This window comes from Panthera leo, chromosome E1 (genome assembly GCF_018350215.1).
Source record: "Panthera leo isolate Ple1 chromosome E1, P.leo_Ple1_pat1.1, whole genome shotgun sequence".
NCBI classification, from domain to species: domain Eukaryota; kingdom Metazoa; phylum Chordata; class Mammalia; order Carnivora; family Felidae; genus Panthera; species Panthera leo.
In genome coordinates this window covers 274,462-301,889 of record NC_056692.1, presented here as the reverse complement: position 1 = coordinate 301,889, position 27,428 = coordinate 274,462, and the positions used below count along the sequence as shown (strand labels likewise).

The 27,428-nt window shown below is 46.4% G+C and overlaps 1 protein-coding gene across 8 annotated transcripts in view; it reads left to right on the top strand.

The window, feature by feature from the left end:
* The window catches only part of ANKFY1 (ankyrin repeat and FYVE domain containing 1), a 75,890-nt gene that overhangs the window by 10,455 nt on the left and 38,007 nt on the right, over positions 1 to 27,428 (top strand). For 5 of the 8 annotated variants that reach the window (XR_006196689.1, XM_042917012.1, XM_042917017.1 and 2 more), the window contains exons 2-4: positions 10,217 to 10,409; positions 14,762 to 14,880; positions 26,658 to 26,793. Coding sequence is in view for 7 of the 8 variants with exons in the window: in XM_042917012.1 (XP_042772946.1) it covers positions 10,217 to 10,409; positions 14,762 to 14,880; positions 26,658 to 26,793 (448 nt within the window). In the remaining variant the exon portion in view is untranslated. Of the gene's footprint in view, positions 1 to 8,884; positions 9,071 to 9,863; positions 9,950 to 10,216; positions 10,410 to 14,761; positions 14,881 to 23,023; positions 23,713 to 26,657; positions 26,794 to 27,428 lie in introns of those variants that run through there. The other 3 variants (XM_042917014.1, XM_042917013.1, XM_042917015.1) reach the window with 3 other exon arrangements.

Sequence of the window (27,428 nt, the reverse complement as noted above, 5' to 3'; positions counted from 1 at the left end):
GTTAACTTCTGCATAGTGTGGTGTGCAAGAGGTGTTCAGTTGTTCCGAATGGATGCTCGGTTGTGGCTGTCCCGTGGCCTCTCCTCATTCCCTTTTGAAGTCCGTGGCACGGTTGTCAAACCACCTGTCCAGGCCGCCTGCTGCCCTGATCTGTCCTGATGCCGGTACGATGTCCCAGCCACTGCAGGCACGTGGCAAGTCGTGAATTCAAGTCACGGAAGTGCTGCACCTGTCCTATCCCGTCCACCCCTGCAAGTTGTTTTGGCTACTCTGGGCACTTTGTGTTTCCATGCAAGTTTTAGAATCGTCTTATTATGGTCTACCAAAATCTCTGCCGAAATTTTTATTGGGATGGTGTCGGAGGGTAGATCGGTTTGGGGAGAGCTGATGTCTTAACAACACTGAACCTTCTGCTCCGTGAGCATAGTATAACTCTCCGTTCATTCAGGGTTACTTAATTTCTGTCAGCAACGTTTTGTAGTTTTCAGTGCGCAGGTCTTGCATCTGTTTTTGTTAAATTTATCTCTAAGTAGTTTATATGCATTTATTCTATTATATGTGGATTATCAGAGTTTATATATAGATAGCTTAGGGATTTCAAATCTGGATAACAGTTGAAATGGAAGTAGGAAGAGGAGTTTGATTTGAGGAAGATGTTAAGTTTGATTTTGGGCTTGCTGACTTTCTAGTACCGGTAGGTTGTCTTCCAGTGGAGCTGTGGAGCTATTTGGGGCCATTTACAGGGAGGTGACAGTAAAATGTGAGTGTGCACGAGACCTTTAGGAAGGAAAGTTTAGTTCTAGGTCTGAACCTTGTAGGACTGCTTCCTACAGAGCGAGTAGGTAGTCGGACTAGAAGGTAAGAAAGGTAGGGAGACGTGGAGTGCCGGGTAGGGAGCCGGAACAGAAGGGTTCCAAGAAGATGGGCTGATTGAGAGTCGGACGCTGCAGACAGGTGGAGAACCTTGAAGGATAAGGAAGAGGTCGTTGAGATGGGTGACTCTGTCATTCTGACTGTGACCGCTTCCGTGCAGGGGTGTGTGGGTAGAAGCCGCATTTCAGAAGATTGGGGAGGTACAGGAGGAGGCAGTGAGTAAGGCAGACTCTTCAGAAATTGGCGCATTCAGTCCAGAGTGTGGCAAAGTGTGTTTGGGATGGGCTAGGAGAGCGTGTTTTTGAGGGTGGGAGGTGAGCCTGCAGAGCGGGGTGTCTTGAGAAAGGTGCTGTCATCATGGTTCAGGGCTTGGTCAGGGGAGGTCAGAGGACGTAGACTTCTAGGCTTTGGGACAGATTAATGCTTTCGTCTCTTCATTTGGTTCTGGGCACCATTTTGATGTACTAATTCTTTCGAAGTCGTCCAGAACAGGGGTTGGTAAACTATGGCCTCTTTGCCAAATCTGACCTGAGATGATAGCTTTTTGGACAGTCCTTGAACTAAGAATGAATGAATGGATGAAAATGAATGAATATTTTTAATGGCTGAAGAAAAAACTCAAAAGACTATCTCATGGCATGTGAAAATTAGAGGACATTCCATTTTCCGTGTCCATAAACAAATTCAGGGAGAACAGCCATGCTTGTTCATTTGTGCTTTTGTATTAAAACAATGGAGTCGAGTAATTGCCCCAGAGATCATACGGCCACAGAGCCTAACATAGTGTCTGGTCCTTCACTGAGAGTTTGCCAAGTTCTGACTCAGAAGAAGAGTCTTACACGGACCAATGCTGTTTTCTTTTCTCACTGTCCCATGACTTTGCTGATTAAATACACACGCACACACACGCATACATATAATTATTTTAGGCTCTTCATCGTCAATGCAGATTTTTTTGTCACAAGCATTTTTGATTAAGTCAAGACTGATGAACTGTCAGAAAGCTCATCGAGATGCCTGACCTCAGACTGTACAGAGCAGATGGGTGCTTATTTTCTGGACAGAAACATAAAATTATAATGCAAGCTGCTGACAGCCTTCACCGGTACTTAGCATAGCTCCGTTGGTGAAACCATTATGTGTTACGTACATTTCTAGGCTTATTTTTTGAAAGGAAAGTTGGAGGAAGAGAAGGAAGGAACTTCTCCTGAAAGCAGCCACGTGATGAATCAGAAGTAGATAGTAAACCTTTCAACCAGACACTGTTCTAAAAGATTCAGCGTGACTTGATTTCTCTTTGGCAAAACTCTGAGATACTATTATTATTCTGATTTCTACCAAGAAAACCAAAGTGCAGAGAGTAGTAACTGTGCAAGGTCACACGGCCAGCAGGTGGGCAGGCTGGGGCTGCAGCTCAGTCGTCCGTGCTCATGAGGACTGTGCTGTGGTGCCTTTCTAAGGATCGTAACAGCGGCAAAATGTTTGCTGACCACACATTGCAGGGCGGACTCATCTGGGGTCGTTACAGTGGTCACGACATACGTACAGGTAAGAATGAGGCGTGTGGCTAAGGCGTCCCAAGTAGAAAGTGTGGGACCAGTTAGTCCTGCCCCAGAGCCTGTGCCCTCAACCTTGCACTGTGCTCTCTTCGTCATTGCTCAGAGTGCTGATCTTCCTCTTCTTCCTGCGAGAACTCTCACGGCTTGGTGGCCCTCCGAGGACACATTTGCATCGTGTGCAGGCAGACAGTGTTCCTACGGAATGACGTCTTGGCCGTTAGTAAGAAATGGTGTGCTGCTTGTGATACCACTGATGGGTGTGCTTGTGGCGTGGTGTCCCTGCAGAAGATTCTGGGCAGGGGAGCATCTGTGATATTGTGAAGAAGAGCCCGAAGTCCCTCTGTAGCCCTTTTTTAATCTTGCCTCTTCTCTGCTTATAATCTTTATGTCTCGTGTGAGTGTCCAGGCAGCCAGGATTTTTGTATCAACAATTCTTTTTTTTTTTTTTTTGAGTATTTATTTATTTTTGGGGGAGTGTAAGCAGGGGAGGGGAAGAGAGAGGATCCAAAGGGGGCTCTGTGCCAACAGGCTGACGGCAGTGAGCTGGACACGGGGCTCAAACTCACGAACTATGAGATCATGACCTGAGCCGAAGTTGGACGCTCAACCGACTGAGCCACCCAGGCGTCCCTGTGTCAGCAGTTCTGGAGAGAGATTAGGGCTGTTGCTGTAGATTGTGGAATTGTGTGTGGGTAACTGATACCCAAAGAAATTTACAGGGATTCCTTGAGAAAATGATTGGAGTGGAACTTTTATGACCTCCTCATCTACGCGTTAGAAAAGGAATCAGCACCTTTCTCCTCTTAAAGACAGATGTCCTCATCATTCCCCCCCCAGTGTCCGGATTCTCGGTGACTGATTAGTTTTTGCCCCTCTGGTCTGAGTCCCTTGTCGGTCCTGTGCCGGTGCTGCATTGTCTGGAAGAGGCACAAGTGAGACTGCCTTTCCAGAACTCTCCAAGAGGCAGTTCCCGATGTGCTATCGTGCTTAGCACGGAGTAGGTGCTTCATACATACTTGCAGATTGCTAGTTCAGTGAAACAGAAACACGGTTGTTTCCTGATGCCATAGTCTGGGAAGTTGCTGCTCTTGAGGAGCGTTGGCTAGGATACTGTGTGGCAGGTGACAGGGTCCGTGCGCTCTGTGAAGGAAGAGTCAGCCGTCCGCAGGCCCAGGCCGCCCCGTCTTTCAGGCAGGTGAGATGGGACTGTAACCACCAGATGGAACTAGCAGGGTGAGGTAGCCATCCTCTCCAGGGAGCTTAGGCGGAGGCTGGGGGAGCCAAGTACCCTGTCTGTCCTACAAACCTGTTGCCTGAGAGTGGTTTAAAAGGAGACTCTGACCAAGAAAGTAGGAGACTGAAGCCTCTTCCTTGCATTCTCTGGACCCAGTATGCTACAGACGCTTGCAGGCTCGACTTAAAGTAAAACACCCCTTTTCTGGGACTTCTTCCCTTGCTCTCGCTTAAGCCAGGGACTCTTGCTTCGTGATCTGCTTGTACCCCTGTCAGAGCGCCAGGACGGTGTTACCTTGGCATTGGCGCTACCTGGGCGCTTCGCCCGTTTTAACAGGTGAGACACGTGACGCAGCTGTCTTATTCAGGGTGAAAACCCCGAACAGGTCAGTGAATGATCAGAACAGTGCGATTCAGCGGGTCTTGTATCTTACCAGTAGTATTCCTAGAGCAGTCTGTGTGCGTGCGACTTGGGCAGCTACTTGCTGGCTGCTCAACCCTCTCTCCAGGGCAGTCGCTCCCATACGGGGGCAGCCCCCGCCCCCATCTCCTGAGTAGTTCAAGCTCTGGCTCTTGCAGACAGCCTGGGATGATGTCATCGGGCAGAGCCTGGGAGGCGGGGCGGGTGGGCTTCTGCTGCTGGCTTTGCCACTTCTGCCCCTCATGTGTATCGTGTGGGAGCTGAACTCAAAGATGTGGTCTTTTTTTTTTTTTTTAATTTTTTTTTTTTTTAACGTTTATTTATTTTTGAGACAGAGAGAGACAGAGCATGAACGGGGGAGGGGCAGAGAGAGAGAGAGACACAGAATCTGAAACAGGCTCCAGGCTTCTGGGACTTCTTCCCTTGCTCTCGCTTAAGCCAGGGACTCTTGCTTCGTGATCTGCTTGTACCCCTGTCAGAGCGCCGAACTCACAGACCGTGAGATCATGACCTGAGCCGAAGTCGGCTGCTTAACCGACTAAGTCACCCAGGAGCCCCTGTTTTCTGTTTCTTTTTAAATGCTGACAATCTCTGTATTTTATCTTTTAATTTTTAAAAAATTTTTAATGTTTATTTTTTGAGAGAGAGACAGAGCATGAGCAGGGAAGGAGAGAGAAAGAGGGAGACACAGAATGTAAAACAGGCTCCAGGCTCCGAGCTGTCAGCACAGAGCCCGACGCGGGGCTCGAACCCACGGACCGTGAGATCATGACCTGAGCTGAAGTCGGACGCTTAACCGACTGAGCCACCCAGGCGCCCCTCAGAGATGTGGTCTTGAGGCTCCTTCCCACCAGAAAGTTTTGTGATCCACAAAAACCCTTATCCTTGGGTATTAGGGGTACCTAATCCTTAAAATGTGCATAAAACAATATATTTTGTTTCATAAGTGCGCAGAGATTTAAAACTCAAATATTACGTGATTTATAGCAAAAAACAAGTTCTGGGGCACATAGGTGGCTCAGTCGGTCAAGTGTCCGGCTCTTGATTTCGGTTCAAGTCATGATCTCATGGTTCATGGATTCGAGCCCCGAGTCAGGCTCTGCTCTGACAGCACAGACCCTGCTTGGGATTCTCTGTCTCTGCCCCTCTCCTCTCGTATGCGTGCTCTCTCCTTCTCTCGCTCTCTCTCTCAAAAATAAGTCAACATTAAAAAAAAAAAAAAAAAGTTCTGCCCCACAGTCCTCCCCAGACTACTTTGTGCTCTCACATGTTTATCTCTAAGGGGTGACACTTCTGCTGCTGTTTCTAGGTTGGTCCCTGTCGACCCCACTGACTTTGTGCTACTGTTATAAGTCAGGAGTTGCCTTTTTGAGAATTTTGTTTAGAGCACAGCCTAACTTGCACCTCTTCCAAGTGAATAATAGTGAGCTTTTTTTTTTTTTTAAGTTTATTTCTTTATTTTGAGCACACAGCACAGCAGGGGCAGAGAGAGTGAGAGTGAGAGAGAGAATCAATCAATCAATCAATCAATCAATCCCAAGCACGCTCCGAGCTGTCAGCAGCACAGAGCCCGATATGGGACTTGAACTCACAAACCATGAGACCATGACCTCAGCCAAAACCAAGAGTCAGACGCTCAACCAGCTGAGCCACCCAGGTGCCCAATAGTGATGCTTTTTAAAGAATGTTAGGCTTGGGGCGCCTGGGTGGCGCAGTCGGTTAAGCGACCGACTTCAGCCAGGTCACGATCTCACGATCTCGCAGTCTGTGAGTTCGAGCCCCGCGTCAGGCTCTGGGCTGATGGCTCGGAGCCTGGAGCCTGTTTCCGATTCTGTGTCTCCCTCTCTCTCTGCCCCTCCCCCGTTCATGCTCTGTCTCTCTCTGTCCCAAAAATAAATAAAAAACGTTAAAAAATAAAAAAAAAAAATATTAAAAAAATAAAATAAAAAAGAATGTTAGGCTTTGCTTTTTGGTGTCGGAATCGTCAGTGCAGACTTGCTGTCTGAGGGGACACAGTATTTAAAGTAGCTCATTGGTATTTGTGTTCAGTCGTCTGGTTTTCCTTTTGTCACTTCACACTTCTCATGATGTCCTGTGCATTTGCCATGACTTTCATTGATCAGTTTTAGTTCCCAGTAAAACATTTGCATTCCTTTCTGCTTTTCATGACTCAAAATACAGTGTGTAAACTGTTAAAATATTTTAAACTGTTTGTCCAGTGATTATGTGACTGTGCAGGCAGGTGGGGACGTGCTGGCGACTCTGGTGCTTGTGCCAGCCACCTGCCTTGCGATTGAGTCCCTCCCCCAGCGTATGGATAGACCGAAGCTCTGAGTGATGAACTTGCCCACTGCCCCGTGGCGCGTTGCTGAAATGATTTGGACCCCTATCAGTTTGACTCCAGAACCCACTATGGGCGTGTATCAGTTCGGCTTTAACTTTTTAATTGAAGCGTAGGGTATATGCGGGAAAGAGCAAATCCTAAGTGTAGAACTCAGTGAATTCTCAAAATCAAATGTGCATTTAACTACTAACTTGTCGAGGATGTTACCAGCACCCCAGAGGCCCCCATGTTCCCTGCAGTGACTGCCCTCCTACTGTTCCTTCAGCGGTGACCATACCGTGGCCTCTGACGCCATAGGTTCGTGTTCTACCAGTGGTGACAGTGAACAGAATTTTCTGTGACTCTTACTTAATGGTGCGTCCTTTTACGCTTTGTCTTAACACACCTGGAAATTCATGCCAGCTTTTCTATTTCCTTCTCTGCAGAAAAGAGTATAAATTGCGTACCTTACATGAAATTTAATATCTTACTGCTTTGCGCTACATACTTCCCCCTTTGAGGTAAATAATTGCAATTCTTGGTTTGTTTAGTCTAAGTCACCGTGAAGGACTCTTCAAAATCAGTGACTGTACCTTTGTCACACCAGAATAAAAGCATAAAACAGAGTCCTGCCTACGCGGGTTTGTGTACTTGTAAATGCTGCTTGCTGAGATCATTGCCGTGTTGTAATAGGATCGTTGTAAGTGCCGCTTTCCTTTAGCCGTTGGCTTTTAAAGCAGTATTTTGTTTAAATACGCGTAGGCCAAATGATTGTAGTGTTTTGGGACGAAGTGTTATTTACAGGGACCCTCATCCGACACGCAGCTCACGAGCGCCCTGAGCAGTTCGGCAGCCGGAGGCGTATTTCCATCTTGCAGGTGTCTGCTGCTTTGTTTCTCCAGGAATAGTGATCACATCTGAGACTCACACCCAGCTTTGCGACTCCAGGCATGTGTGTAAATGTGGAACTTCTGGGAGAGAAGAAAATGTTTCCTACTTTGTACGTGAAGAAGATAGTCTGTTAACATTTGTACAGATTTCTCTGAAAATACTTGTTCTAATTATGAAAGCAGAACACGTTTGTTCTAGAATACCTGAAGCGTGCGGAGGAGGCGGTAATCCCGCGTCTCAGTGAGATCTGCTCGTGTTTCGTATTGTCTTTTACTCCTCATGCGTGTGAATATTTACAATAAAAATTGGAATGATAAAATACGCTTAGTTTCAGTGCCTTTTTTCTGTTAATATATTCATCTTTGAGTATGCACATTTTGAGTTACATATTTCTTTGGAAACGTTAGTTGCATAATAAGTTCAGAGTCAAGTACCACACTTAGCTTATTTTACGACACTTGTGTTTTTGAACCAGTTTTTGATGGTTTCCATGTTATAAAGAATTAGCTTTTAGGCAGCAGGTGGGGAAGGGATGAAGTTGAAGAGAGGAAAGGAATCCTCTTTTATAAAACTGAATTGATCAAACATTTAGTGAGCCTTTGTGTATCAGGCCCTGTGATAGGCTCTGGGATGCGGTGGTGACTCTGTTCACATTGGAGATCAGATATGACGAGCGAGAGCCTGAATTTAGTCATAGTGGGGGTGGGGATAGAGATGACCTGTAGGGTTCCAGGGTCTTTCCCAGGGAAAGATGATTTTTTTTAAGTCTATTTATTTATTTCGAGAGAGGGGCAGAGAGAGAGAAAAAAAAAAAAACCCAAGCAGGCTCTGCTCTGTTAGCTTGGAGCCTGATGTGGGGCTCGAACTCACAAACTGTGAGATCATGACCTGAGCTAAACCAAGAGTCAGATGCTTAACCGACTGAGCCACCCAGGCACCCCAGGGGGGAGCTGATTTTGGAGTTGGGGTAGGGTTGGAGCCGTGTGACTGAGGGGGAGACGTTTAGGATTACTCCCGCATTTCTCCTTCAGATAAAAGGCTGCACGGTGGTGTTGTGATTGGTATAGGGACAGTACAAAGGCAGAGCAAATTTGCTTCGCGTTTTGTTCTGGGCGTAGTTAACTGGAGGCCCCTCTGGGCCACTAGCGAGCAATGTCTGTTAGGCAGATGGACGGAGGAAGCTAAGAAAAGAACGATGGGGGTGGGTCTGTGGATCACTGGCACTTAGATTGTGGCGTCAGCCGCAGACCCTGACCTGGTGGAGACAGTTGAGAAGAGGGTCGCGGTAGATCCCCGGGGAGCATCGGTGATCAGCGGTGGGAGGGAGGCAGAGGAGCACGGGAAAGGCCGAGAACACAACTGGAGAGAAGGTGGGGTGTTGCAGTCACAACAGAGGTCGCAGAGAGGTGGGGTGTGCAGGATGAGAATCGTGGCAAGTGTCTGTTGGATTTGGCAGTTAGGTCATCGGCGAGACGACTGTCAAGGGAGTGGTGGGGACAGGGCAGGATGCCTGGGGACTTGGGGTGAGGAAGTGGCGAATGGCACCTGGGGACAGAGGGCGGAGGCGGAAGGACGGCTTTGTCTTAATAGAGTCTTGCACGGGCTTCTGTGCTGAGGAGAAGGACCCAGTTGAAAGGGACTGAACTTGCAGAGAAGGGAGGTTGAGGCTACAGCAGAGGATCTGAGCGCCGTGATGGGTTTGGAGTTCGTCATCGGGGGGGACCCTACTTGGGCAGGGCGGAGGTACTTCGTCCCTGGGAAGAATTGCTGGTAAAGGGCCCGCCCGAGAATGAAGTGGGCTGGGGACGGTGGGCTCGAGGGCAGTGCCTGGTGAGAGCAGAGGGCTGAAGGCGCCGAGGCCCAGAGAAGGGGGCCGGCAGCCCTGTGTTTCCGTGGCTGAGACCCGGATTTATAGACGTGCCGATTGGCACGGTGCTGTGAACCCCACCGAGGCTCAGAGCCAGGAAACGAAGGAGGGAGGTTTCCTGACTGTGTACTTGGTCCGAGAATCCTCCCTGCGTCCTAAGTTAAACTGGTCACAGGTTCTCACACCTCTGTTCTTTCCTTCCAGGGCTCCCTGGAGTTCTTGATTGTTAGCATGGTCATTATGATTACAAAAGTTTACTTCCCCCAGAAACTCAAAGCTCTGAGGAAAGATGTGTGTGCATTTGCTCACCATTGCGCAGTCTTTAGGACCTGGTGGTCACTCGGCAAATATTTGTTGAGCTTAATGAACCCAGTGCAGTGGTTCTCCACCTGTTCAGTGCGCCCCAGCACGCCTACGGAGTGGGACTCGCTTCTATCCGGACCATTATGACTGCCCCGCTTCCTTCCTGAAGGAGGGGGTGTCGGGTCGTGCGGGGGAGCGGCTAACACTGGCCCTGGGCTCTTACCCAGCCCCACACCTCACCAGCCTCAGGACCACGGGCAAACTCTCAGTGTCTCTGTGACCTGCGCAGTGTGGCTTGTGACAGTGCTGCCCTCGGGGGGCGGTCCTGCAGCTTGTGCGAGAGAGCTCACGTAGAGCTTGTAGAACGCGTGACGTATAAAAATCAGGGTTCACTGTAGTGGTTTGAAAAAGTGTCCTAGGTGATGCTGGCAGTCTTTCCTTGAGACCTCTGGCTTTACGGTAAAGGGTCTGCAGGCCAGGTACCTGTTAGCGTCTTGTGTGCGTCTGTTCCTTGTCATTTATTGGCTCTTGGTCTTCAGAGAAACCGAGAAGAGAAAGCCCTGGACTGGGAGGGTCTTCCTGGCCCGGGGACACAGTGCCACCATAAACAAAGCCATCCCGGGTCCTGAAGGAGCATCGCTGAGACATTGTCACCTTGCCGCATCCTCTCTGTGGGGAGAGAGCTTCGTGAGTACTGTTGGCTTCGCGCCTGCCACGGTAAACGGGGATCTCTGTCTCCCTTGCAGAGGAGGTGGCCAAGTTGGAGAAGCACTTGATGCTTCTCCGGCAGGAGTACGTGAAGCTGCAGAAGAAGTTGGCGGAGACGGAGAAGAGATGCACCCTCTTGGCCGCGCAGGCGAACGGCGGGAGCGGCGGTGAGTCCTTCATCAGCCGCCTGCTGGCCATCGTGGCCGACCTGTGCGAGCAGGAGCGGTACAGGTGAGCCCCTGGACACACGGCCCTGCCCCGGGTTCCCCGGGCCACTGCGTCACCTCTCCTCTTCCCGACGCTCTTCCCAAGTTCGTGTCTCTCCAGCCAGGATACTAGCAAACCTCTGGCCCCTGGGATGTAAGCTCTTTGGGGAAAGATCCTGCTGCTTTTGTTTCCTCCTTAGCTCCGGCACGGAGCGTGCAAATCGGGGATAGCACTGCCGATGCAGACGGGGATTAGCCCGCATGTCCGGGGGTTCCGAGGGGAAAGGTCACTTTGTCTCGGGAGAATCAAAGAAGGCGGCTTGGAACCAGCGGGCAGGGTAGCACGATGGTCGAGGGGGGACCTGGAGCCAGGTCCAGGCCTGCGTTAGAAGCTCAGCTGTGTGCGACAGGCTTCAGGCTCCTAATCTGTATAATGGGCATACTGCTGCATACGGTAGTGTTGCGAGGGTTCAGTTAGCGAGTACGTGTGTTAAAGCCCTCAGACCAGGTTCTGGCACCTAGTAAGCGCTCAGTCGTTAGCTGTTGTTATGAAGTAGGTTTTGGGGTAAATGTCAGAGGCTGGGCAGGACTCAGTAGATGGAGACAGTGATGTTGCTGGTCGAGGGAGGCTGAGAACAGGCGGGGACATGGCCACGTGTGCAGGATTTAGAGGACGGGGGTGGGGGGGTGCCGTCTTGGGTACACGTCACATGTCAGGCCCTGGAGGAGGCGGGGAAGTTGGGTGGTTTGCGCTGGGAGGCCAAGGGGAGAGATTTGGACTTGAGCCTCTAGGAAGTGAGGAGCAGGCACTTGGCTGTCGGGCCTCCAGAGCCGAGGTGGTGTTTCGGGAAGACGAACCTGGTAACATCGTGTAGAGAGAACTGTGAAGAGAAGGGCGCAGGGGTGCGGTGGGAATGTTGTGCAGACTGCAGACCAGAGATGAAGATGGGCCGGGTTGGAGTGGCGGCAGCGGGAATGGAAAACCGGACTTAGCTAAGCCTTCGGGAAATTCCAAAATAGGTTAGGGCATTTAAAACGGATCAAAATCCAGAATCGCTATCTTCCGTATTACTCGTTGATAAGACAGAGAAAAACTAAATGCCGAAAAGATAGGACGTGTGTACTCTGAGGGAAGGACAGCCCTTTAAATTGAACGGATGTCACTACTTGTAAAATATCATTCGTTTATTGTCTCTTTTCTTCCCCTCTTTTTTCCGTGGACAAGACAAAGCCGTGTTTCTGCTGGCACCGGGAAGCCTGACCTATTTCTGGTGCACGTGTGTGTCCCCTGCCCCGAGGCTCTTCCCTGACAACTCCCATCATTCGCTTTCTCTCACTCACCCACGGAGGGTACCACTATCCTGTGGTCCCTCTGGGAGACCGTGAGAGTGAGCCTGGTCAAGGCTCCAATGGGCCTCTCCTGGGCTTCGAGAGCCTGTCCCTTACCTGGTGCGGGCCGGATACCAGATGGGGAACAGCGCTTTCAGAAAGGACTTGAGCTTTTGAGATGGGATGGCTGAAATTGGAAAATCCGTTTCTAAAGCAGATGATGCTCTTTTACCAAAATAAGAAGAAAAAAACCCAAAAAAACCCCCACAAAAACTTTGTCCTATAAACAAACACTTTGTTGTATTTAAATATATATATTTTTAAAGTAGGTTTCACGGCCAGCGTGGAGCCCATTGCAGGCCTTCCTTGAACTCATGACCCTGAGATCAAGACCTGGGCTGAGATCCAGAGTCAGACGCTCAACCGACTGAGCCACCCAGGCACCCCCCCAACCCCCCCACTTTGAATAGTATTTTGGTGCATCTCAGTAAGTGGAGCGATTAAAGAGTAGGTATTAACAAGTGTTTAAATTGAGAAATGTGGAAGAAATTGGTACGTTTATTTTTACTTAAGTTCAGGAGAAGGCTTTTGCCCCTTAAGATAGTTAAAAATGATCATATGTAGTTACTTACTATACCCTTCTTTTAGATCAAGCTTACAGTTTTTTCTGTTAATGTGTTTGAGAAACTCTAGCAAGAGCTCTTTATGCCTCTTTAGTAACAACATTTGTATTTTACAAGGAAATGCGCTTTGATTGGAATGAAAATTTAAAAAAAATTACTGGCCTCCTAATTGTTTCTGTGTAGAGTGCTCAGAAAGTTAGCCGTCTTCCATTTTTGAATTGCGTTTTTAGAAATTGTTATTATTAGAAATTACAGTGAAATCCTTGTCTGGATTTCCCTTTGGCATGTTAGACTACAAGAGAGAAAACAATTTGACCTGATATTCATGAATATATAGAAACATTCATTTTGATAATTTTGTGGCTAAGACAGGAAACAGTCTTCATTTAAGTTAATGGAATTTAATACTCTATACATGAATTTAGAGCTTAAAAATTATTTGTGCTTTGTAAACAGCTTCCTGTTTTCATTGAATTTTAGAAATTTTATCACAGGATGTGATTTGTTCTATCTAAAAGTATTTTTTTAATGTTTGTTTATTTTTGAGAGAGAGAGCACTAGCTGGGGAGGGACAGACAGAGAGGGACAGAGGATCCAAAATTGGCTCCTCAGCTGTCAGCACAGAGCCCAACGCGGGGCTTGAACTCACGAACCGTTCGTGAGATCATGACCTGAGCTGAAGTCGGACACTCAACCGACTGAGCCTCCCAGGCACCCCAGATTTGTTCTGTCTTAAATAAAATATCAATTCCATTTCTTTTTTTATTTATTGATTAACAGTGTTTGGTGCTAACAGTAGTTTGTAATAATTTGAAATACTGAGTATCCTATTTTTCTGGTCTAACGTGATGAGTTGCAGCTTGGTCTTAGAACTACAGTTGCTGACATGCTTACATCACTATAAATACGTTCTAGACACAGCGCTCATGGAGTAAACTGTCTCTGCGTCACGTGTTATATAGAAACAGTATTCTGCTTGGGTTTCCTTTTAAGTGGATGCATTCGTTCCTATAATAGATATTTATTTTATTTTACTATTTTTTAAAAGACTTTTCATTCCTCATTAAGTAGTTTTGTCACTCTTTTTTTATGTTTATTTATTTTGAGAGAGCATGTACGGGTAGGGGAGGTGTGGAGGGAGAGGGAGAGAAAACCTTAAGCAGGCTCTACTTTGAGCACAGAGCCCAACTCAGGGCTCGATCTCATGAACTGTGAAATCATGACCTGAGCGGAAATCAAGACTCAGACGCTCAAGTGACTGAGCCACCCAGATGCCCTTAGATTTTTTTTTTAAATATAGTAATTTTTGTATTTAGTTTCTTTTTTTTTTTTTTTTAATTTTTTTTTTTTAATGTTTATTTTTGAGACAGAGAGAGACACAGCATGAACAGGGGAGGGGCAGAGAGAGAGGGAGACACAGAATCTGAAACAGGCTCCAGGCTCTGAGCCATCAGCCCAGAGCCCGACGCGGGGCTCGAACTAGCGGACCGCGAGATTGTGACCTGAGTCGAAGTCGGACGCTCAACCGACTGAGCCACCCAGGCGCCCCTGTATTTAGTTTCTAAAGATTCCCAATCTAATGCATTTTTGGAAGGGAGTATGAAAATAAAAGAACATGTGAATACACAGAATGATGATAATTAAGGACTTCGGATTGCCGCGAATGAAACCATATGGCACATTCTCGTGTCAGCCCCAGTGGGTCATCCTTAGGAATTTGTTAAATGGCCAGACGCTTTCCTCCCTCAGCAGTTGGCATTTCAGAGTCAGACATGTTAACTGTTTGGAAAGGTCTATTGCATGTAATGGCTTGTCATAAATATGGAAACGTGTTTGGAGAATAGGTTTCTCCTACCCCATTTCTTTATAAATGGTTGAGTGAAAATGTCCAGTAATAGATCTGAATGTTTCTGTGGAGGACAAGAATGTAGACAGTGGGCCTCATATCCCTGACTGCTTTGTCAAAGCCAATTTGTTTGTGGTTTTGCTGCACAACCTCGATTGTGGGCTGGTGCCACACTGCGTGCAGCCCCCTGGTCTCCAGGGCTTCTGCACAGTGTTCGTGCTTTCCGTCCTTCTCTCCCTGAAGACCTGTCTTGATCTGGTCTGTGTGAAACCTCTTCTATGTTCGCCGAACATTAATGATCCTGTTTAACTGGTAGGTTCACCGCCCTGAGAATCACATTAGGGAATGTCTTTGAAGCAGAACATCCCATGTGAACTGAAACCAGAAGTTAGAAATCTAAAACGTGTCTAGCAAGATAGCGTAAACATGACCCATTAGAATTCGGTGCTAACACAGAGAAATAACTTTGCCGTGATTCTTTTTGCAGATATATGTTGAGCGGTCAGTACCCATACGTTTATCATTTGTGAATCCCAGCTGTATGTAATTATGATGACGTCTTTCTTTTTGTGTCATCAGCGATCTGAAGATAAAGGTTGGGGGCAAGCACATCAATGCTCACAAGTTCGTCCTGGCGGCCCGCAGTGACAGCTGGAGTCTGGCCAGCCTGTCTTCCACCGAGGAGCTGGACCTGTCAGGTGAGCCTCTGGCCTGCTCAGGGCTTAAAACCACCAGCACGAGAACTGTTGGCAGAAGATGATGTGTGTCATCTTAAAATCGTGGTTTAATGGAAGTAGAAAACCTTTTTTTAACCACAGGGTTTTGTGTTGTTTTTTTTTTTAACCGCTTCATGGTTATTTTTTTATTTTGAAAGAGAGAGGGAGAGAGAGAATCCCAAGCAGGCTCCACACTGTCAGCACAGAGCCTGACACGGGGTTCTGTCTCCGGAACCGTGAGACACGACCTGAGCCGACATCAAGAGTCGGACGTTCAACTGACGAGCCACCTCGGTGCCCTGAAAGGAGAAAACTTTTCTTATCGATTGATGGCAACCGTGAACTAGTTAAATAGTGAATCAGTGGGTTGGACTTAAATACTTCTGCTTAATACTTGACTAATAAATTGTAAATATTTGAGTATCTGCAATATTCTTACAATTTATAAAATATAAATACCTGTCCAGAAATTCTTTTCATATAATATTATAAATACGGGAGTATGTGCAGAAAAACATTTTTCTCCCACTCCTAGAAAAAGTTCTGGTGTTCAGTTGCTTAAAATTTAATCCTTGTTGCCAAGTACTTTTCCTGATGTTCAGGAATTGGACTCAGAATTAAGAGTTACTCCAGAAAACAGGGGTTGTCTTTCTCTAACACTGAAGGGTGACCATTAGGCTTCAGAATTTGAACAGGTGCACTGAGCTTTTTAACATTCGATTTCATTGTTTTATGCCATGTAGAATTTCGGTACATGTGGTGGTGAGTAGACTTTAAAAAAATCATTTTCAGAAGTTTACTTCTGAATTGCATTTTCATTTAGTATTTACCTAACTGCTTTAAAAAAAAAAAAAAAGGAAATTTTACATTTCAGTCTGTTATTAATAGTCATGAGAATTATAACACATGGTAAGGAGATACCCAGGCAGTAAGATGATGAATCACTTGCAGAAGTGATCGGCCGTGTGAAAATTCTGAATTACGTCTTCGTTTGCCGGTTCAGAAGGTACTATTTGCCCAGCAGTGCCAGAACACTGAGATGGTTGTAACAGAGTCCTCATCCTGTGGAAATGGATCGTTCGAGGCCAGGGCAGGGTGTTAATTGCTTTGTCTGAGGTAGAGAAGACCAGTGCGGGCCGACAAGGAAGGTGTCCGAGGGGCTGACACGTGAGCAGTGCTCAGAGGTTAAGTGGACATTTACCTCAAGGGTTTAGGGGAGCAGGTGCTCGTGCTTCTCCACTGTGAGTGAACTCTGTCTCTGCAGGGTCATTTCTAGGGTTTAATCTGAGGTCCGTAGTTCAGAGTTGCAGACACACACAGATCTGTGCGTGTGTACACATGGCCGTGTGCATTTGTGCCTGTGACAACACGTCTGCTTGGGAAATGGTCTTCACTGGAAGGACCGTGCGATTGAAATCTCTGCGCAGAGAGCTTTTCTCTGAGGCCATAGCTCTTTGATCCCATATATAACAGAGCTGTGGATAACTTTTGAAGCCCATTAGATCATGAAGTGTTCTTTACAAGATGCATGATAGGATCTTAATCACATGACCAGATAATTTACAAAGACCAGAAGAAAGTACATGATATGGGCAGTACTCAACTTGGGTAGAAGAAAAGTTCAGAACAAGTTGCCATCTTTTGGTATCTATCAAAACATTATCAAAAATTGATGATCCCGGTAGCTTGAGCTTGTGAAATTGGTACCCTTGCACATGGCCAGTCACATTATAAACGACTCTGATAGTTTTGGAAAACAGCTGAGCTGTAGAACAGTCTTACTTTCTTTTAACCTCATCATCTGACTTTGTCAGATGGATTCTGCCTTCGGTAATTCAGACAGCGTAAGTGTTGATCGTAGTCTCACGTGTCATCATGAAATGCTGAATGGAACCAAATGAGTAAGCGTGGGAAAATGAGATAGGACTGCTTTCCAGAACAAACAAAACTATGTAAAAACGCAGAAAATTGCATTAAGTTATAAGAAGCCTAGTGCAGACTTTTAAAATTTAAATTTTAAATTTTAAATAAAATTTTACATTTAAAATTTTGCTTTTCCTTTTTTCGTACATCGTAACATTTAAGAGCAGCTGTAACTCAGCGACTGACCACAAGATTGCATCACTGAGAATCAGGAGGTTAGAAGAGGTTTAGTAAATGTCCCTGGACTCCTTCCTTCCTGTTATAAACCGTAAGCCTAGTCTGGTCCCTGCTCTGCAGTCAGCTGTCAAGAGCTTTGGTAGATGAGGCACTTGCCAGGACAGCTGACAGTTAAGCCTGTGTCATCGTGACTTTCTACACACGGGTTATCCATGAAGCGTGTCCTGGGGGTGGGTTCCAAGGAGGTGGAGGTGTGGGTGGACTGGTTCGTGTTCACGTGCGTGTTTTGCCCAGCAGTCCTGCTGCGTGGCCTGGGCGGGGCATGGGTCCGGTCGCCCGAATCAGCTTATAGGCAGCAGCCAGTGCCCCCGAAGCCTGTGTGTTGTGCGGTACCTGAGGTGCTAACCCTGTGCGGCTGGCCGGCAGTTTGAGGGAGACTGGGCGTAGGCTCTTGTAAACACGTGCGTAAATAGCAAGCAGGCGGTGTTTTTGTGGTTGAACTTTTCCACACTAAAGGAGTTGATAAAATCGTTTTACGAACTTACTGGTGTTTTGTTTCTTCAAAATGATTTCATCCGTATCGCAGAGGGCAGACACTTTTCAAGGTGCTAGGGATACGGCAGCGAACAAAATTAAATTCGTACTCGGCGTGGAACTGACGTTCTTCGATGGACTTTCCGAGCTCACATTTTCTTTTGAAGTGCTTGTGTAATTGGTAGTTCTTAAAATTCAAAGCAAGCACTTGACTTGTGTGAGTCACGGTAAGAATTTCAGCACGTGTTGGTGAAGATACAGTAGGGCATTAAATGCTAAGTATTTAAAAGATGTTTGGATATATGAGTTTTCTTGACTCATGCCTTGTTCCAAAGAGTACAAGGTTTTGTGCCTGCCACGATGTGCTCATAAAGGCACAATGATTTCTGTGGGATTTGCCGTAAACACATAACCTCAGTGGAACTGTGAGAGGGTATCAGACAAAGCCAAGTCGAGGAACATTCCACAAAATAACTGGCCCGGGTACCTCAAATCTGTTAAGGTGATGAAAGACAAGGTAAGAATCTGTTACAGATTGGAGGACAAGGAGACAATGAAATGCAGTGTGGATTCTGAACCATAAGAAGGACACTAATGGGGAAATTGGCAAGATTTGTAAAGGTCTGTAATTAGGTAACAATATTGTATCATTCCTAATTACCTGGTTTTGATTATTGTACTATGAGTACATAAGATGTCAGCACAAGGGGGAGACGGGCAACGTGTGTCCGCGAACTCTGTAACTTTTCTGTTAGTCTGAAATTATGTCAAAATACAAAGATAAAAGGATACAGATTTACTTTTTCTTTCTTTGTTTTTTGAAGTATAAAGATACTGACTTGGTAAAGGTGCTGATTGATCAACTCGAAAGAGAAAGACTGTAACCAGTAGCTAACATGGTGTAACGAATCTCAGGACCAGGAGGAAGAGCTTTGTGAAGTAAAACGGTTTGTTTCTGGCAAAGCGACTGGCTCGCAGCCGCTCAGCTCACACTGTGAGAGGCCCCAGTGCATTGGATCGGCCGTTTTGAAGACAGAGTTTCCTGCGTGCTTTCTGTAGCAGTGACCTTGTGTTTCCCTAGCGTCAGTGTTTATGGGGAGTCGCTCAGCTGGCCTGGGGTGTGTCCAGGGTCACAAGCCGTCCAGAAACCAGAAGGCATCCTCCTCCCTCCGGTTCGGTCTGGCTGGGCGAGCTGGGCGGGAGGCGGCCCGTGCCGTGGCGCGTGCACCGGGCCCCAGGCTCTGCGCGAGGCTCGCAGGGGCCCTCAGCCGACCCCCAGGGCCCCCGCGTGCCGTTCTGTTTCAGGAGAAGGACGGCAGTGCTTAGCATGTGCTGGACACCCTGTGAACCACAGTTTCCTTCCTGGTGGCTCTGTCGCAGTATTAGGGCGCTCCTTCAGACGATACCCGTGGTGGTTTTAAAGTATGTCCATAAATTATTTGATATTCCTCCCTGGAGAAGCGGCGTCCGGGGCGCCAGGCCGGCTGGGCCAGTGGAGCAGGTGAGGCCTGATTGCGGGGTTGTGTCGTGCCACACGTTGGGTGTAGAGATGACTTCAAAATAAAATTTTAAAAATTAAAAAAAAAAAAAAAAAAAAAAAGGTGGGATCCTAATTCCCCCCCCCCCCCCCCGGTTTAGGCTGACCAAGCTAAATGGCTGACCAAGGTTGTGGCAAAGTGACAACACGTCACTTGAGAGACAGGCTTGGGGAAGGCGTCCTGACTTCCTCTTGGGTCTTTCAGAGAAATTAGCTGCTGTGTGGGCAGGAGAGCACACGGCCTGGCGGGCTCTTGCCAGAGATCTTAGAGCCTCAGAAAATCTGTTTTATCTGTGGTTATATCCCCTTACCCAACCCTCGTGTTGCTTTTGTGTTTTTCTAACTCTTGGTTCTGCTAACTTTGTGTGTTTGTTTCAAATAGTCTTTTTTTTTTTTTTTTTTGTAATGATTAAAGTAAACCTTTTTATTCTCCCTGTAGTTTTTCAGCAAATTTTGCTGTCAGCACTTAAAAAAAATTTTTTTTTTTTAACATTTATTTATTTTTGAGACAGAGAGAGACAGAGCATGAACGGGGAGGGGCAGAGAGAGAGGGAGACACAGAATCGGAAGCAGGCTCCAGGCTCTGAGCCATCAGCCCAGAGCCCGACGCGGGGCTCGAACTCGCAGACCGTGAGATCGTGACCTGAGCCGAAGTCGGACGCTTAACCGACTGAGCCACCCAGGCGCCCCGATAGTTTTCATTTCTGGTGATGCTCTATGTCATGAGATCTACTTCCGATGTGGAATGGTCCCTCTGGTCTCCTTATACTTACTGTTCACATGGTGTATCTTTTTGTATTTGTTTTGCTTTCACCTCAGCTGTGTCTTTATATTTCCATGTGTCCTGGGCAGCGTCTCATGAGGGCTTGCCTTTTTATCTCTGCTTTTTAAGTGGAGTGCTTAGACCGCTAATATTAATGTCATTATTTTTATGAAGAAGGCTACCATTTGATTCGTTTTGTTTGTCCCATCTTTTCTCCTGTTCTCCGGGGTTCTCATTTTCTTGCTTCTTGTGGATAATTTGGACATTTAGTATTCGATTCAAATTTGTTGACTTCTTGACTGCCTCTCTTTGTATTGTTGTTTAGCGATTGATCCAGGGCCGAGTTCCTCAGCCTCAGCATTATTGAGATTTGGGGCTGTTTAAGTGTTTGTTGTGGCAGTCTTCCTGTGCATTGTGGGATAGTTACTAGGACCCTTGGTCTCTACCCCCTCGATGCCGGTTCTACTCCCCCAGTTTTGATAACCAGAAACACCACTGGACGCTGTGAGACATCCCTCGGAGGGCAGACTCTGCCCTCGTTGGGAACTCCTGCAGGGCTCACATACGCCCCTCACTTTGTGTGGAGGATTTATAGTCTGTTTGTACTACATCAGGTAAAGTGTGAAACTTGTGCAACCATACCGGTCCCATTAATGCCTTTACCACGGACCTTTACTTACAGCTGTCACACGTGTCCTGTGGGCAAACGTTGAAAACCCCACTGTGAACAGTGGTATGTTTTTCAGCAGACTTAGGAGTAAGAAGTTTATATTTGCTCAGATATTTCCATTTCTTTAGTTCTTCCTTCATTCATCAAGATCCATGTTTCCATCTGGGATCATGTCCCTTCACCCTCAAGAATTCCCTTTAACATTTCTTCCAGACCAGGTCCGTCAGTGAGACTCTTCCCTCGTCCGAGGATATCTCTCCTTTGCTTTCATCTTTCTTTCTTTCTTTCTTTCTTTTCTTTTTTCCTTTCCTTTCCTTTCCTTTCCTTTCCTTTCCTTTCCTTTCCTTTCCTTTCCTTTCCTTTCCTTTCCTTTCCTTTTCTTTTCTTTTTTGAGTTTATTTATTTGAGAGAGAGAGAGAAAGAGCACCAGCAGGGATGGGGCAAAGAGAGAGGGAGAGAGCATCCCAAGCAGACTCCGTGCTGTCAGTGCAGAGCCCAGCGCGTGGCTGGAACCCACAAACCTTGAGATCATGACCGGAGCCGAAGTCGGACGCCCAACCGACTGAGCCAAACAGGTGCCCCTGGAGTTTCTTGATTTTAAATGTAAAACCTCATGTCTGTCACTGAATTTGGAATAGTCTTTTTTTTTTTTTTTTTTTTTTGGAATATTCTTGACCATCATCTATTCAAACATTTTTCTTCCTTCATCTCTTCATTCTCTCCTCTGAGGCTCCAGTGACACACAAACACGAGACCAGGTCTCCTCGATGCTCTTTTTTTCCCTCCCAATTTTATTTTTCTCTGTTCTTCAGACAGGATAATTTCTGTTGGTCTGTGTTCAAGTTTGCTGACTTTTCTGTTGCCATTTTCATTCTGCTGTTGAGGACATTGAGTTTTCAATTAAATATGTGTGTTTTTCATCCTATAATTTCCATTTGTTCTTTTTATAGTTTATATGCTGAAAATTTCTAAGATTTTTAAGTGTGTTTTCCTTTACCTTCTGGAGCATAGTTATCCCAGATATTTTCATGTCTTTGGTAAATTCAATATCTGGGTCATCTTGGGGTTAGAATATGTTGTCTCTTCCCTTGAGAAATGGTCATATTTTCTTGATTTTTTTTTTTTTCCTATATCAAATGATTTGGATTGTATCCCAGACATTGTGGTTATATTTTGTAGGCTCTGGGTCCTGTATCGTCCTCTGGAAAATACTGGCTCTCCTTAGCTGCAGACTGAAAGTCGCCCCACCTTTTGTGGGCAGTGGCTCAAATCTCACTTCAGTTCTTGAAGCTGGGCTGGGCCATCCGTGCTCCCAGGGGAGCCCAAGGCCGTGTGCATTCATTTGCAGAACTGGATCCCCCTTACTCCTCTGCTCCCCTGGGCACCTTTTCCGACTGCATCTGGCCAGAAAGAGGGTGTTTGTGATAGAGGGTCAGGGGTCCACATGCTCACCGCACCAGTGTTGATCTCTGACTGGGGTCTGTCCTCAAGGCAAAACCATAGGGAAAACATGGCGACACTCATCCAGTGCGGTTGCCTCTTCACGTTTGGCCTCTCTCTGCAATTGTACAATTTTGTGTGCTTTTCCGAACCCTCAGGTGACCGTTTTCTGGTGCTCTGTCTAGAGTTTTTAGCTATAATCAGTTAAAATAGGACAGGTTGTTACCCTGCCATGACAGAACTAGGACGTGTAAACTTTTATTCCTTTTGACACAGGGATTATTTACAACTATGGTTTGGAGTTTATTTCCAAGAAATTACAGTTAAGCGTATATGGTTAAAGTGACTAAAGAGGATGCTTTTACTGGGCACCTTCGTGGCTCAATCGGTTAAGCTTCTGACATTGGCCCAGGTCATGATCTCACAGTTCGTGAGTTCGAGCCCCGTGTCAGGCTCTGTGCTGACAGCTCAGAGCCTGGAGCCTGCTTCGGATTCTGTGTCTCTGTCTCTCTTTCTGCACCTCCCCAGCTCGTGCTTATACTCTGTCTCTGTCAAAAATAAATAAACTTAAAAAAATTTTTTTAAAGAGGATGCTTTTACTGATGAAAGATGCAGTCTATTACAATTTTGTAATTTTATGAATCAAAAACTTGGGTAAAGTAAATGAAGTAAAAATAGTTGGCAAGTTGAAGACAGTTCAGTTGGAGTCCTAGGAGGAGGATATTCAAAACACTTGGCCGTTTTTTTTAAGTTTATTTTGAGAGATGGAGAGAGCTTGGGGGAGGGAGAGAGAGAATCCCAAGGAGGCTCCACACTGTCAGCACAGTCGGCCGCGGGGCTCAAACTCACGGAATGATCTGTGAGATCATGACCTGAGCCGAAATTGAGAGTCTGCCTCGTAATGGACTGAGCCGCCCGGGAGCCCCAGTTTTTTACAGATTAAATACCGGATTTAAGTAACGAAATTAATTCCCTCAATATGCTTCATTTAATGGCTAATTGCCTACTGACAAGTTTATTCCCATTCTTTCCAAATGTCTTCTAAAACATTTATTTAAAATCAAATCAAAACAAAAAAACGGGGCCACATAGAAAATCTCCAGTTCTCTACAAAGTGTGGCTCTGCGCCCGGACTGCCGTGAGGTCAGAAGTTTCGCGCGTGCGGTCACCGTTTCAGCAGCCTGTGTGCTGGGCCTGCCCAGGGGTGAGTGGCTCTAGGGGCAGGTTTGCCGTGCGGGTCGCAGAGCCCACCCCGCACCACCGCTGCTCTGTCCCAGCCTCAGCGTGGATCTGTTTCCAGTGTAGTTTGCAGGCTGAGCAAAGAGTCAGGGCCGGACTGGGAACACTCGGAGATCACTTGAACTTTACTTCGTGTGAAATTTTGAGGGCGCCCAGGAAATGCCTGCTGATTGTGGGTTTTAAGAAAATTGTTTGGGTTTTGGTTCATCAGCTGTCGGGTTTAGTGGTTCAGACGATTGAGGGAGGGTTATTAAAGGAGACCAGCCAAACTTCAAAGCAGAATCGAATTACCACAGGGAGGTTCGAGGCCGTGTTTGGGCTCTGGTCGGGAGGCTGAGCTGTCGTGTGCAGCGAGGCTGTGTGAAGGCAGTGGGGATGTGGTTCCAGCACGCCGGCGACTCTCGACAGATCGCATGGCCCACACGTCTTTCCTTGAAGAGCCCGCCAACCTGTTAAGCCCAGTTTACGAAGCCAGCCTAGAAGCTGATGCTGCTTCGGAATACTTCAGACATAGTTGAAGGACTTCTTCAGGTAGATTAAGTAAATCTAATTAGATTTTCATGTGATTTAAAAATGTTTTTTCTCCCAAAACATCTTAAAAGTGCTATCATTCCTTTACCAGGTAAGAGAGAAAGGAAAAAATAAACTGTAACGTAATCATGGTTAGAATTTTGGCATGTTTTTTTCTTTCTTTTTTTTTTTTTAAACATTTATTTCTTTTTGAGAGAGAGAGAGACAGAACACACATGTGAGTTGGGGAGGGACAGAGAGAGGAGACAGAATCTGAAGCAGGCTCCAGCTCAGAGCCCAACACGGGACTCAGACCCACGAACCGTGAGATCATGACCTGAGCTGACGTTGGACGCTTAACCGACTGAGCCACCCAGGCGCCCCTCTTCTTTTTTTTTAAGATTTTATTTTTTTAAGTAATCTTTACACCCAGCATAGGGCTTGAGCCTATGACCCTGTGATCATGAGTCACACACCCCACAAGCTGAGCCAGCCAGGTGCCCCGGGGTGTATTTTCTTTCAGATTTTTTTTTCTTTTTCAATTCTTTTTTTTTTTTTTTTAATTTTTTAATGTTTATTTATTTTGGGAGAGGAAGAGAGAGCACGAGAGCATGTACGAGAAGGGGAGGAAGAGAGAGACAGGGAGAGAATCCCAAGCAGGCTCCGTGCTGTCAGTGCAGAGCCCGTTGTGGGGCTGGATCCCACGAACTGCGAGCTCATGACATGAGCTGAAATCAAGAGTTGGGACGCTTAACCATCTGAGCCACGCAGGTGCCCCACAATTTTTTTTCATTATGCCTTTTTTTTTTCTCCTTTCCATATCAGGCTGTTTCAGGGAATGATGGGTAAATCAGTGTGGAGCAAAGAAGTCAGGAGCCTCTGGTTCCATGCGGCATTGCCCCCTTCAGCCCTCTCCTCCTGTATTTGGAAGAGAAGGGGTTAATAAGCGCTAATCATTTGTTGCCTAATTACCAAGTTAATAAGAGGTTCCTGGCTTTTGCTGCACCTTTCCTAGACAATCAAGAACAGAGCTCTGATTCCTTAACCTTTAGCCAGCCAGAATCACACGGAAGACCTGTTAAATAAAAGCCAGATGCTGGCCCCTCCCCAGACTTTCCGGTTCAGCAGGTCTGGGCAGGGCCCAGGAGCTTCCGGCAAGTTCACGGGTAGTGCTGATTCTGCTAGCTGAGGACCACCATGATTTTAATGACCTCTCATCTCCACTGCCCTTACTCTAATCAAGGCTTGCCTCTAGTGGAAATCATAGTTTTAGATATTTTATACTACAGTTTTCATCCCAAGAGTTTCCCCAAGTTTCTGTAGAGTCTTTTATTTTAAAAAATTATACAAGTAATGCATGTTCATTAAAAATCAGGAAAATGAAAAATAATCTCAAAGAAAAGTTAGTCATAGGTTCTACCAGGGTTATCTTAGTCTGTCATTCTATTGTCTCAGTAGATAGACACCTGTCCAGCTCAGTCGGTGGAGCGTGTGATTCTTGACCTTGGAGTTGTGAGTTCAAGCCCCACACTGGGGGGTAGAGATTACTTTAAGAAAATAGGTTGATAGTCTGTTTATGGCCATACCTCCCTGGATGTCCTCAGTCTTGTCTGACCTTAGAGGGTGAGCGGGCTTGGACCTGGTTAGCATGAGTGGGCGAGCCCCAAAGCCGCATGTGTATGTGTATGTGTATATGCATACTCATACACATATACACACACATATATTGCAAAAAAAAATGAGATTTACTACATGTATTTTTAGCTTTCTTTTTTTTTTATTTTATTTTTTACATTTATTTATTATTTATTAGAGACAGAGTGAGACAGAGCACAAGCAGGGCAGGGTCAGAGAGAGAAGGAGACACAGAATCTGAAGCAGGCTCCAGGCCTCGAGCAAGTGTGCAGCACAGAGCCTGACACGGGGCTCGAACCCACAAAACGTGTGGTCACGACCTGAGTCAAAGCCAGTCACTTAACCGACTGAGCCACCCAGGCGCCCCTTTAGCCTTCTTTTTTAAACCAATATAGTGAGTATTTTTTTTAGGTTGAATACAGATCTAAGTAATTTTAATTGATGCAAAATTTTCTGTTTTGAGTATTAATACCATAATGATTAGCTTTCCAGTGTTGGACTCTTCAGATTCTTGTTCCAGTTTTTTGCTATTAAAAATAATACTGTGTTGACTGTCTTATTGCATATATTTCTCTGTATTTGCATAGTTATTAGGATTATCCTAACCTATGTGTATAATTCCTGTGTAACAGTTTATGCATTTTTAAGAATCTTTGCTTGCTGAGAGATAGAAAAAATGTATTGTAGTTTAAATTTGTGTTTGTAGTTACTGGTAAGGTTTACTGAGCATGTTTACTTATCTTTGTGAATTACCACTTCTGTCCATTGCCCATTTTCCTGTTGATTGTCCATCCTTTTATGTTTTTTTTAAAATTACTTATTTATTTTGAGGGGTGGGGGTGACAGAGAGGGAGAGGGATCACCCCAAGCAGGCTCCGCACTGTCAGCGCGGAGCCTGACGCGGGGTTTGATCCCACAAAACATGAGATCATGAGATCGTGACCTGCAGCGAAATCAGGAGTCGGACACTCAACTGACTGAGCCACCCAGGCACCCCCATCTTTTCGTGTTTATTTGTAAGATCTTTCTTGGAATGTAAGCTCTTTGTGATATGTTGAAAATATGCCCCCCAACTTATTTGACTTACATCTTTAGTAGTTCATGTCTCCTACTTCCTTCCCTTCGCAAAACAACATTTTTCTGGAGTCAGATGCTGCCCAGAATGCTTAATTGCCATTTTTGATGGCGGCATGATATTTATGTGAGCGGAGGGTACCAGCATTTGCTTTATTTGCTTTATTAGCCTCAGGGTTTAGGGACCCTCCAGTAGGCTCAAGGCTTCAGTGCGCCATCGGTGTGTTGTATTTCAGCCTCTCTCTTTCCCTCCCCAGATGCTAACCCTGAGGTGACCAGGACGATGCTCCGCTGGGTCTACACGGACGAGCTGGAGTTCGGAGACGACGACGTGTTCCTCACTGAGCTAATGAAACTGGCTAATCGCTTTCAGCTGCAGCTCCTCAGGGAGAGGCAAGTCCCGGCTGAGCTGGTCACGCGCCCCCGGTGGTGGTGGCAGAGCTTGAATTATGCCAAGCTCTGCCAATGTAAATAACTTTTGCAAGGTGTTCCTCTGAAAGCAGTAGTGGGGAGAGGACTTCACCTCCCTTGCTTTGTGTTCTTGTAAGCTAAATTCTGCCAAAGCTTTAGGTATTCTCTTTCCTTTCACTGATTTTTTTTTTTTAACCTGAGATTACATAATTGTGTGTATATTACGTAAAGAATATAAGAGAGATTACGGTGTCGAAATGCTCAGCTTTCCCTCCCGTATCACTTCCTGTGACATTTATTCTACTTTGTAATAATATAGGGCCTTGGGTGAAGTTCTTGGTCATGTTCCTTGTGTTAGAAACACATTAGCGCCTAAGTCGGGGTGCCCGGGTGGCTGGCTCAGTCTGTTGAGCGTCCAACTTCGGCTCAGGTCACGATCTCGCAGTTTGTGAGTCCGAGCCCCACGTCAGGCTCTGTGCTGCCAGCGCAGAGCCGGCTTCAGATCTCTGTCCCCCCCTTTTTGCCCCTCCCCTGCTCGTGTGTGTGTGTGTGTGTGTGTGTGTGTGTGTGTGTGTGCGTGCGTGTGCGCGCGCGCGCGTGAGCTCTCACTCTCTCAA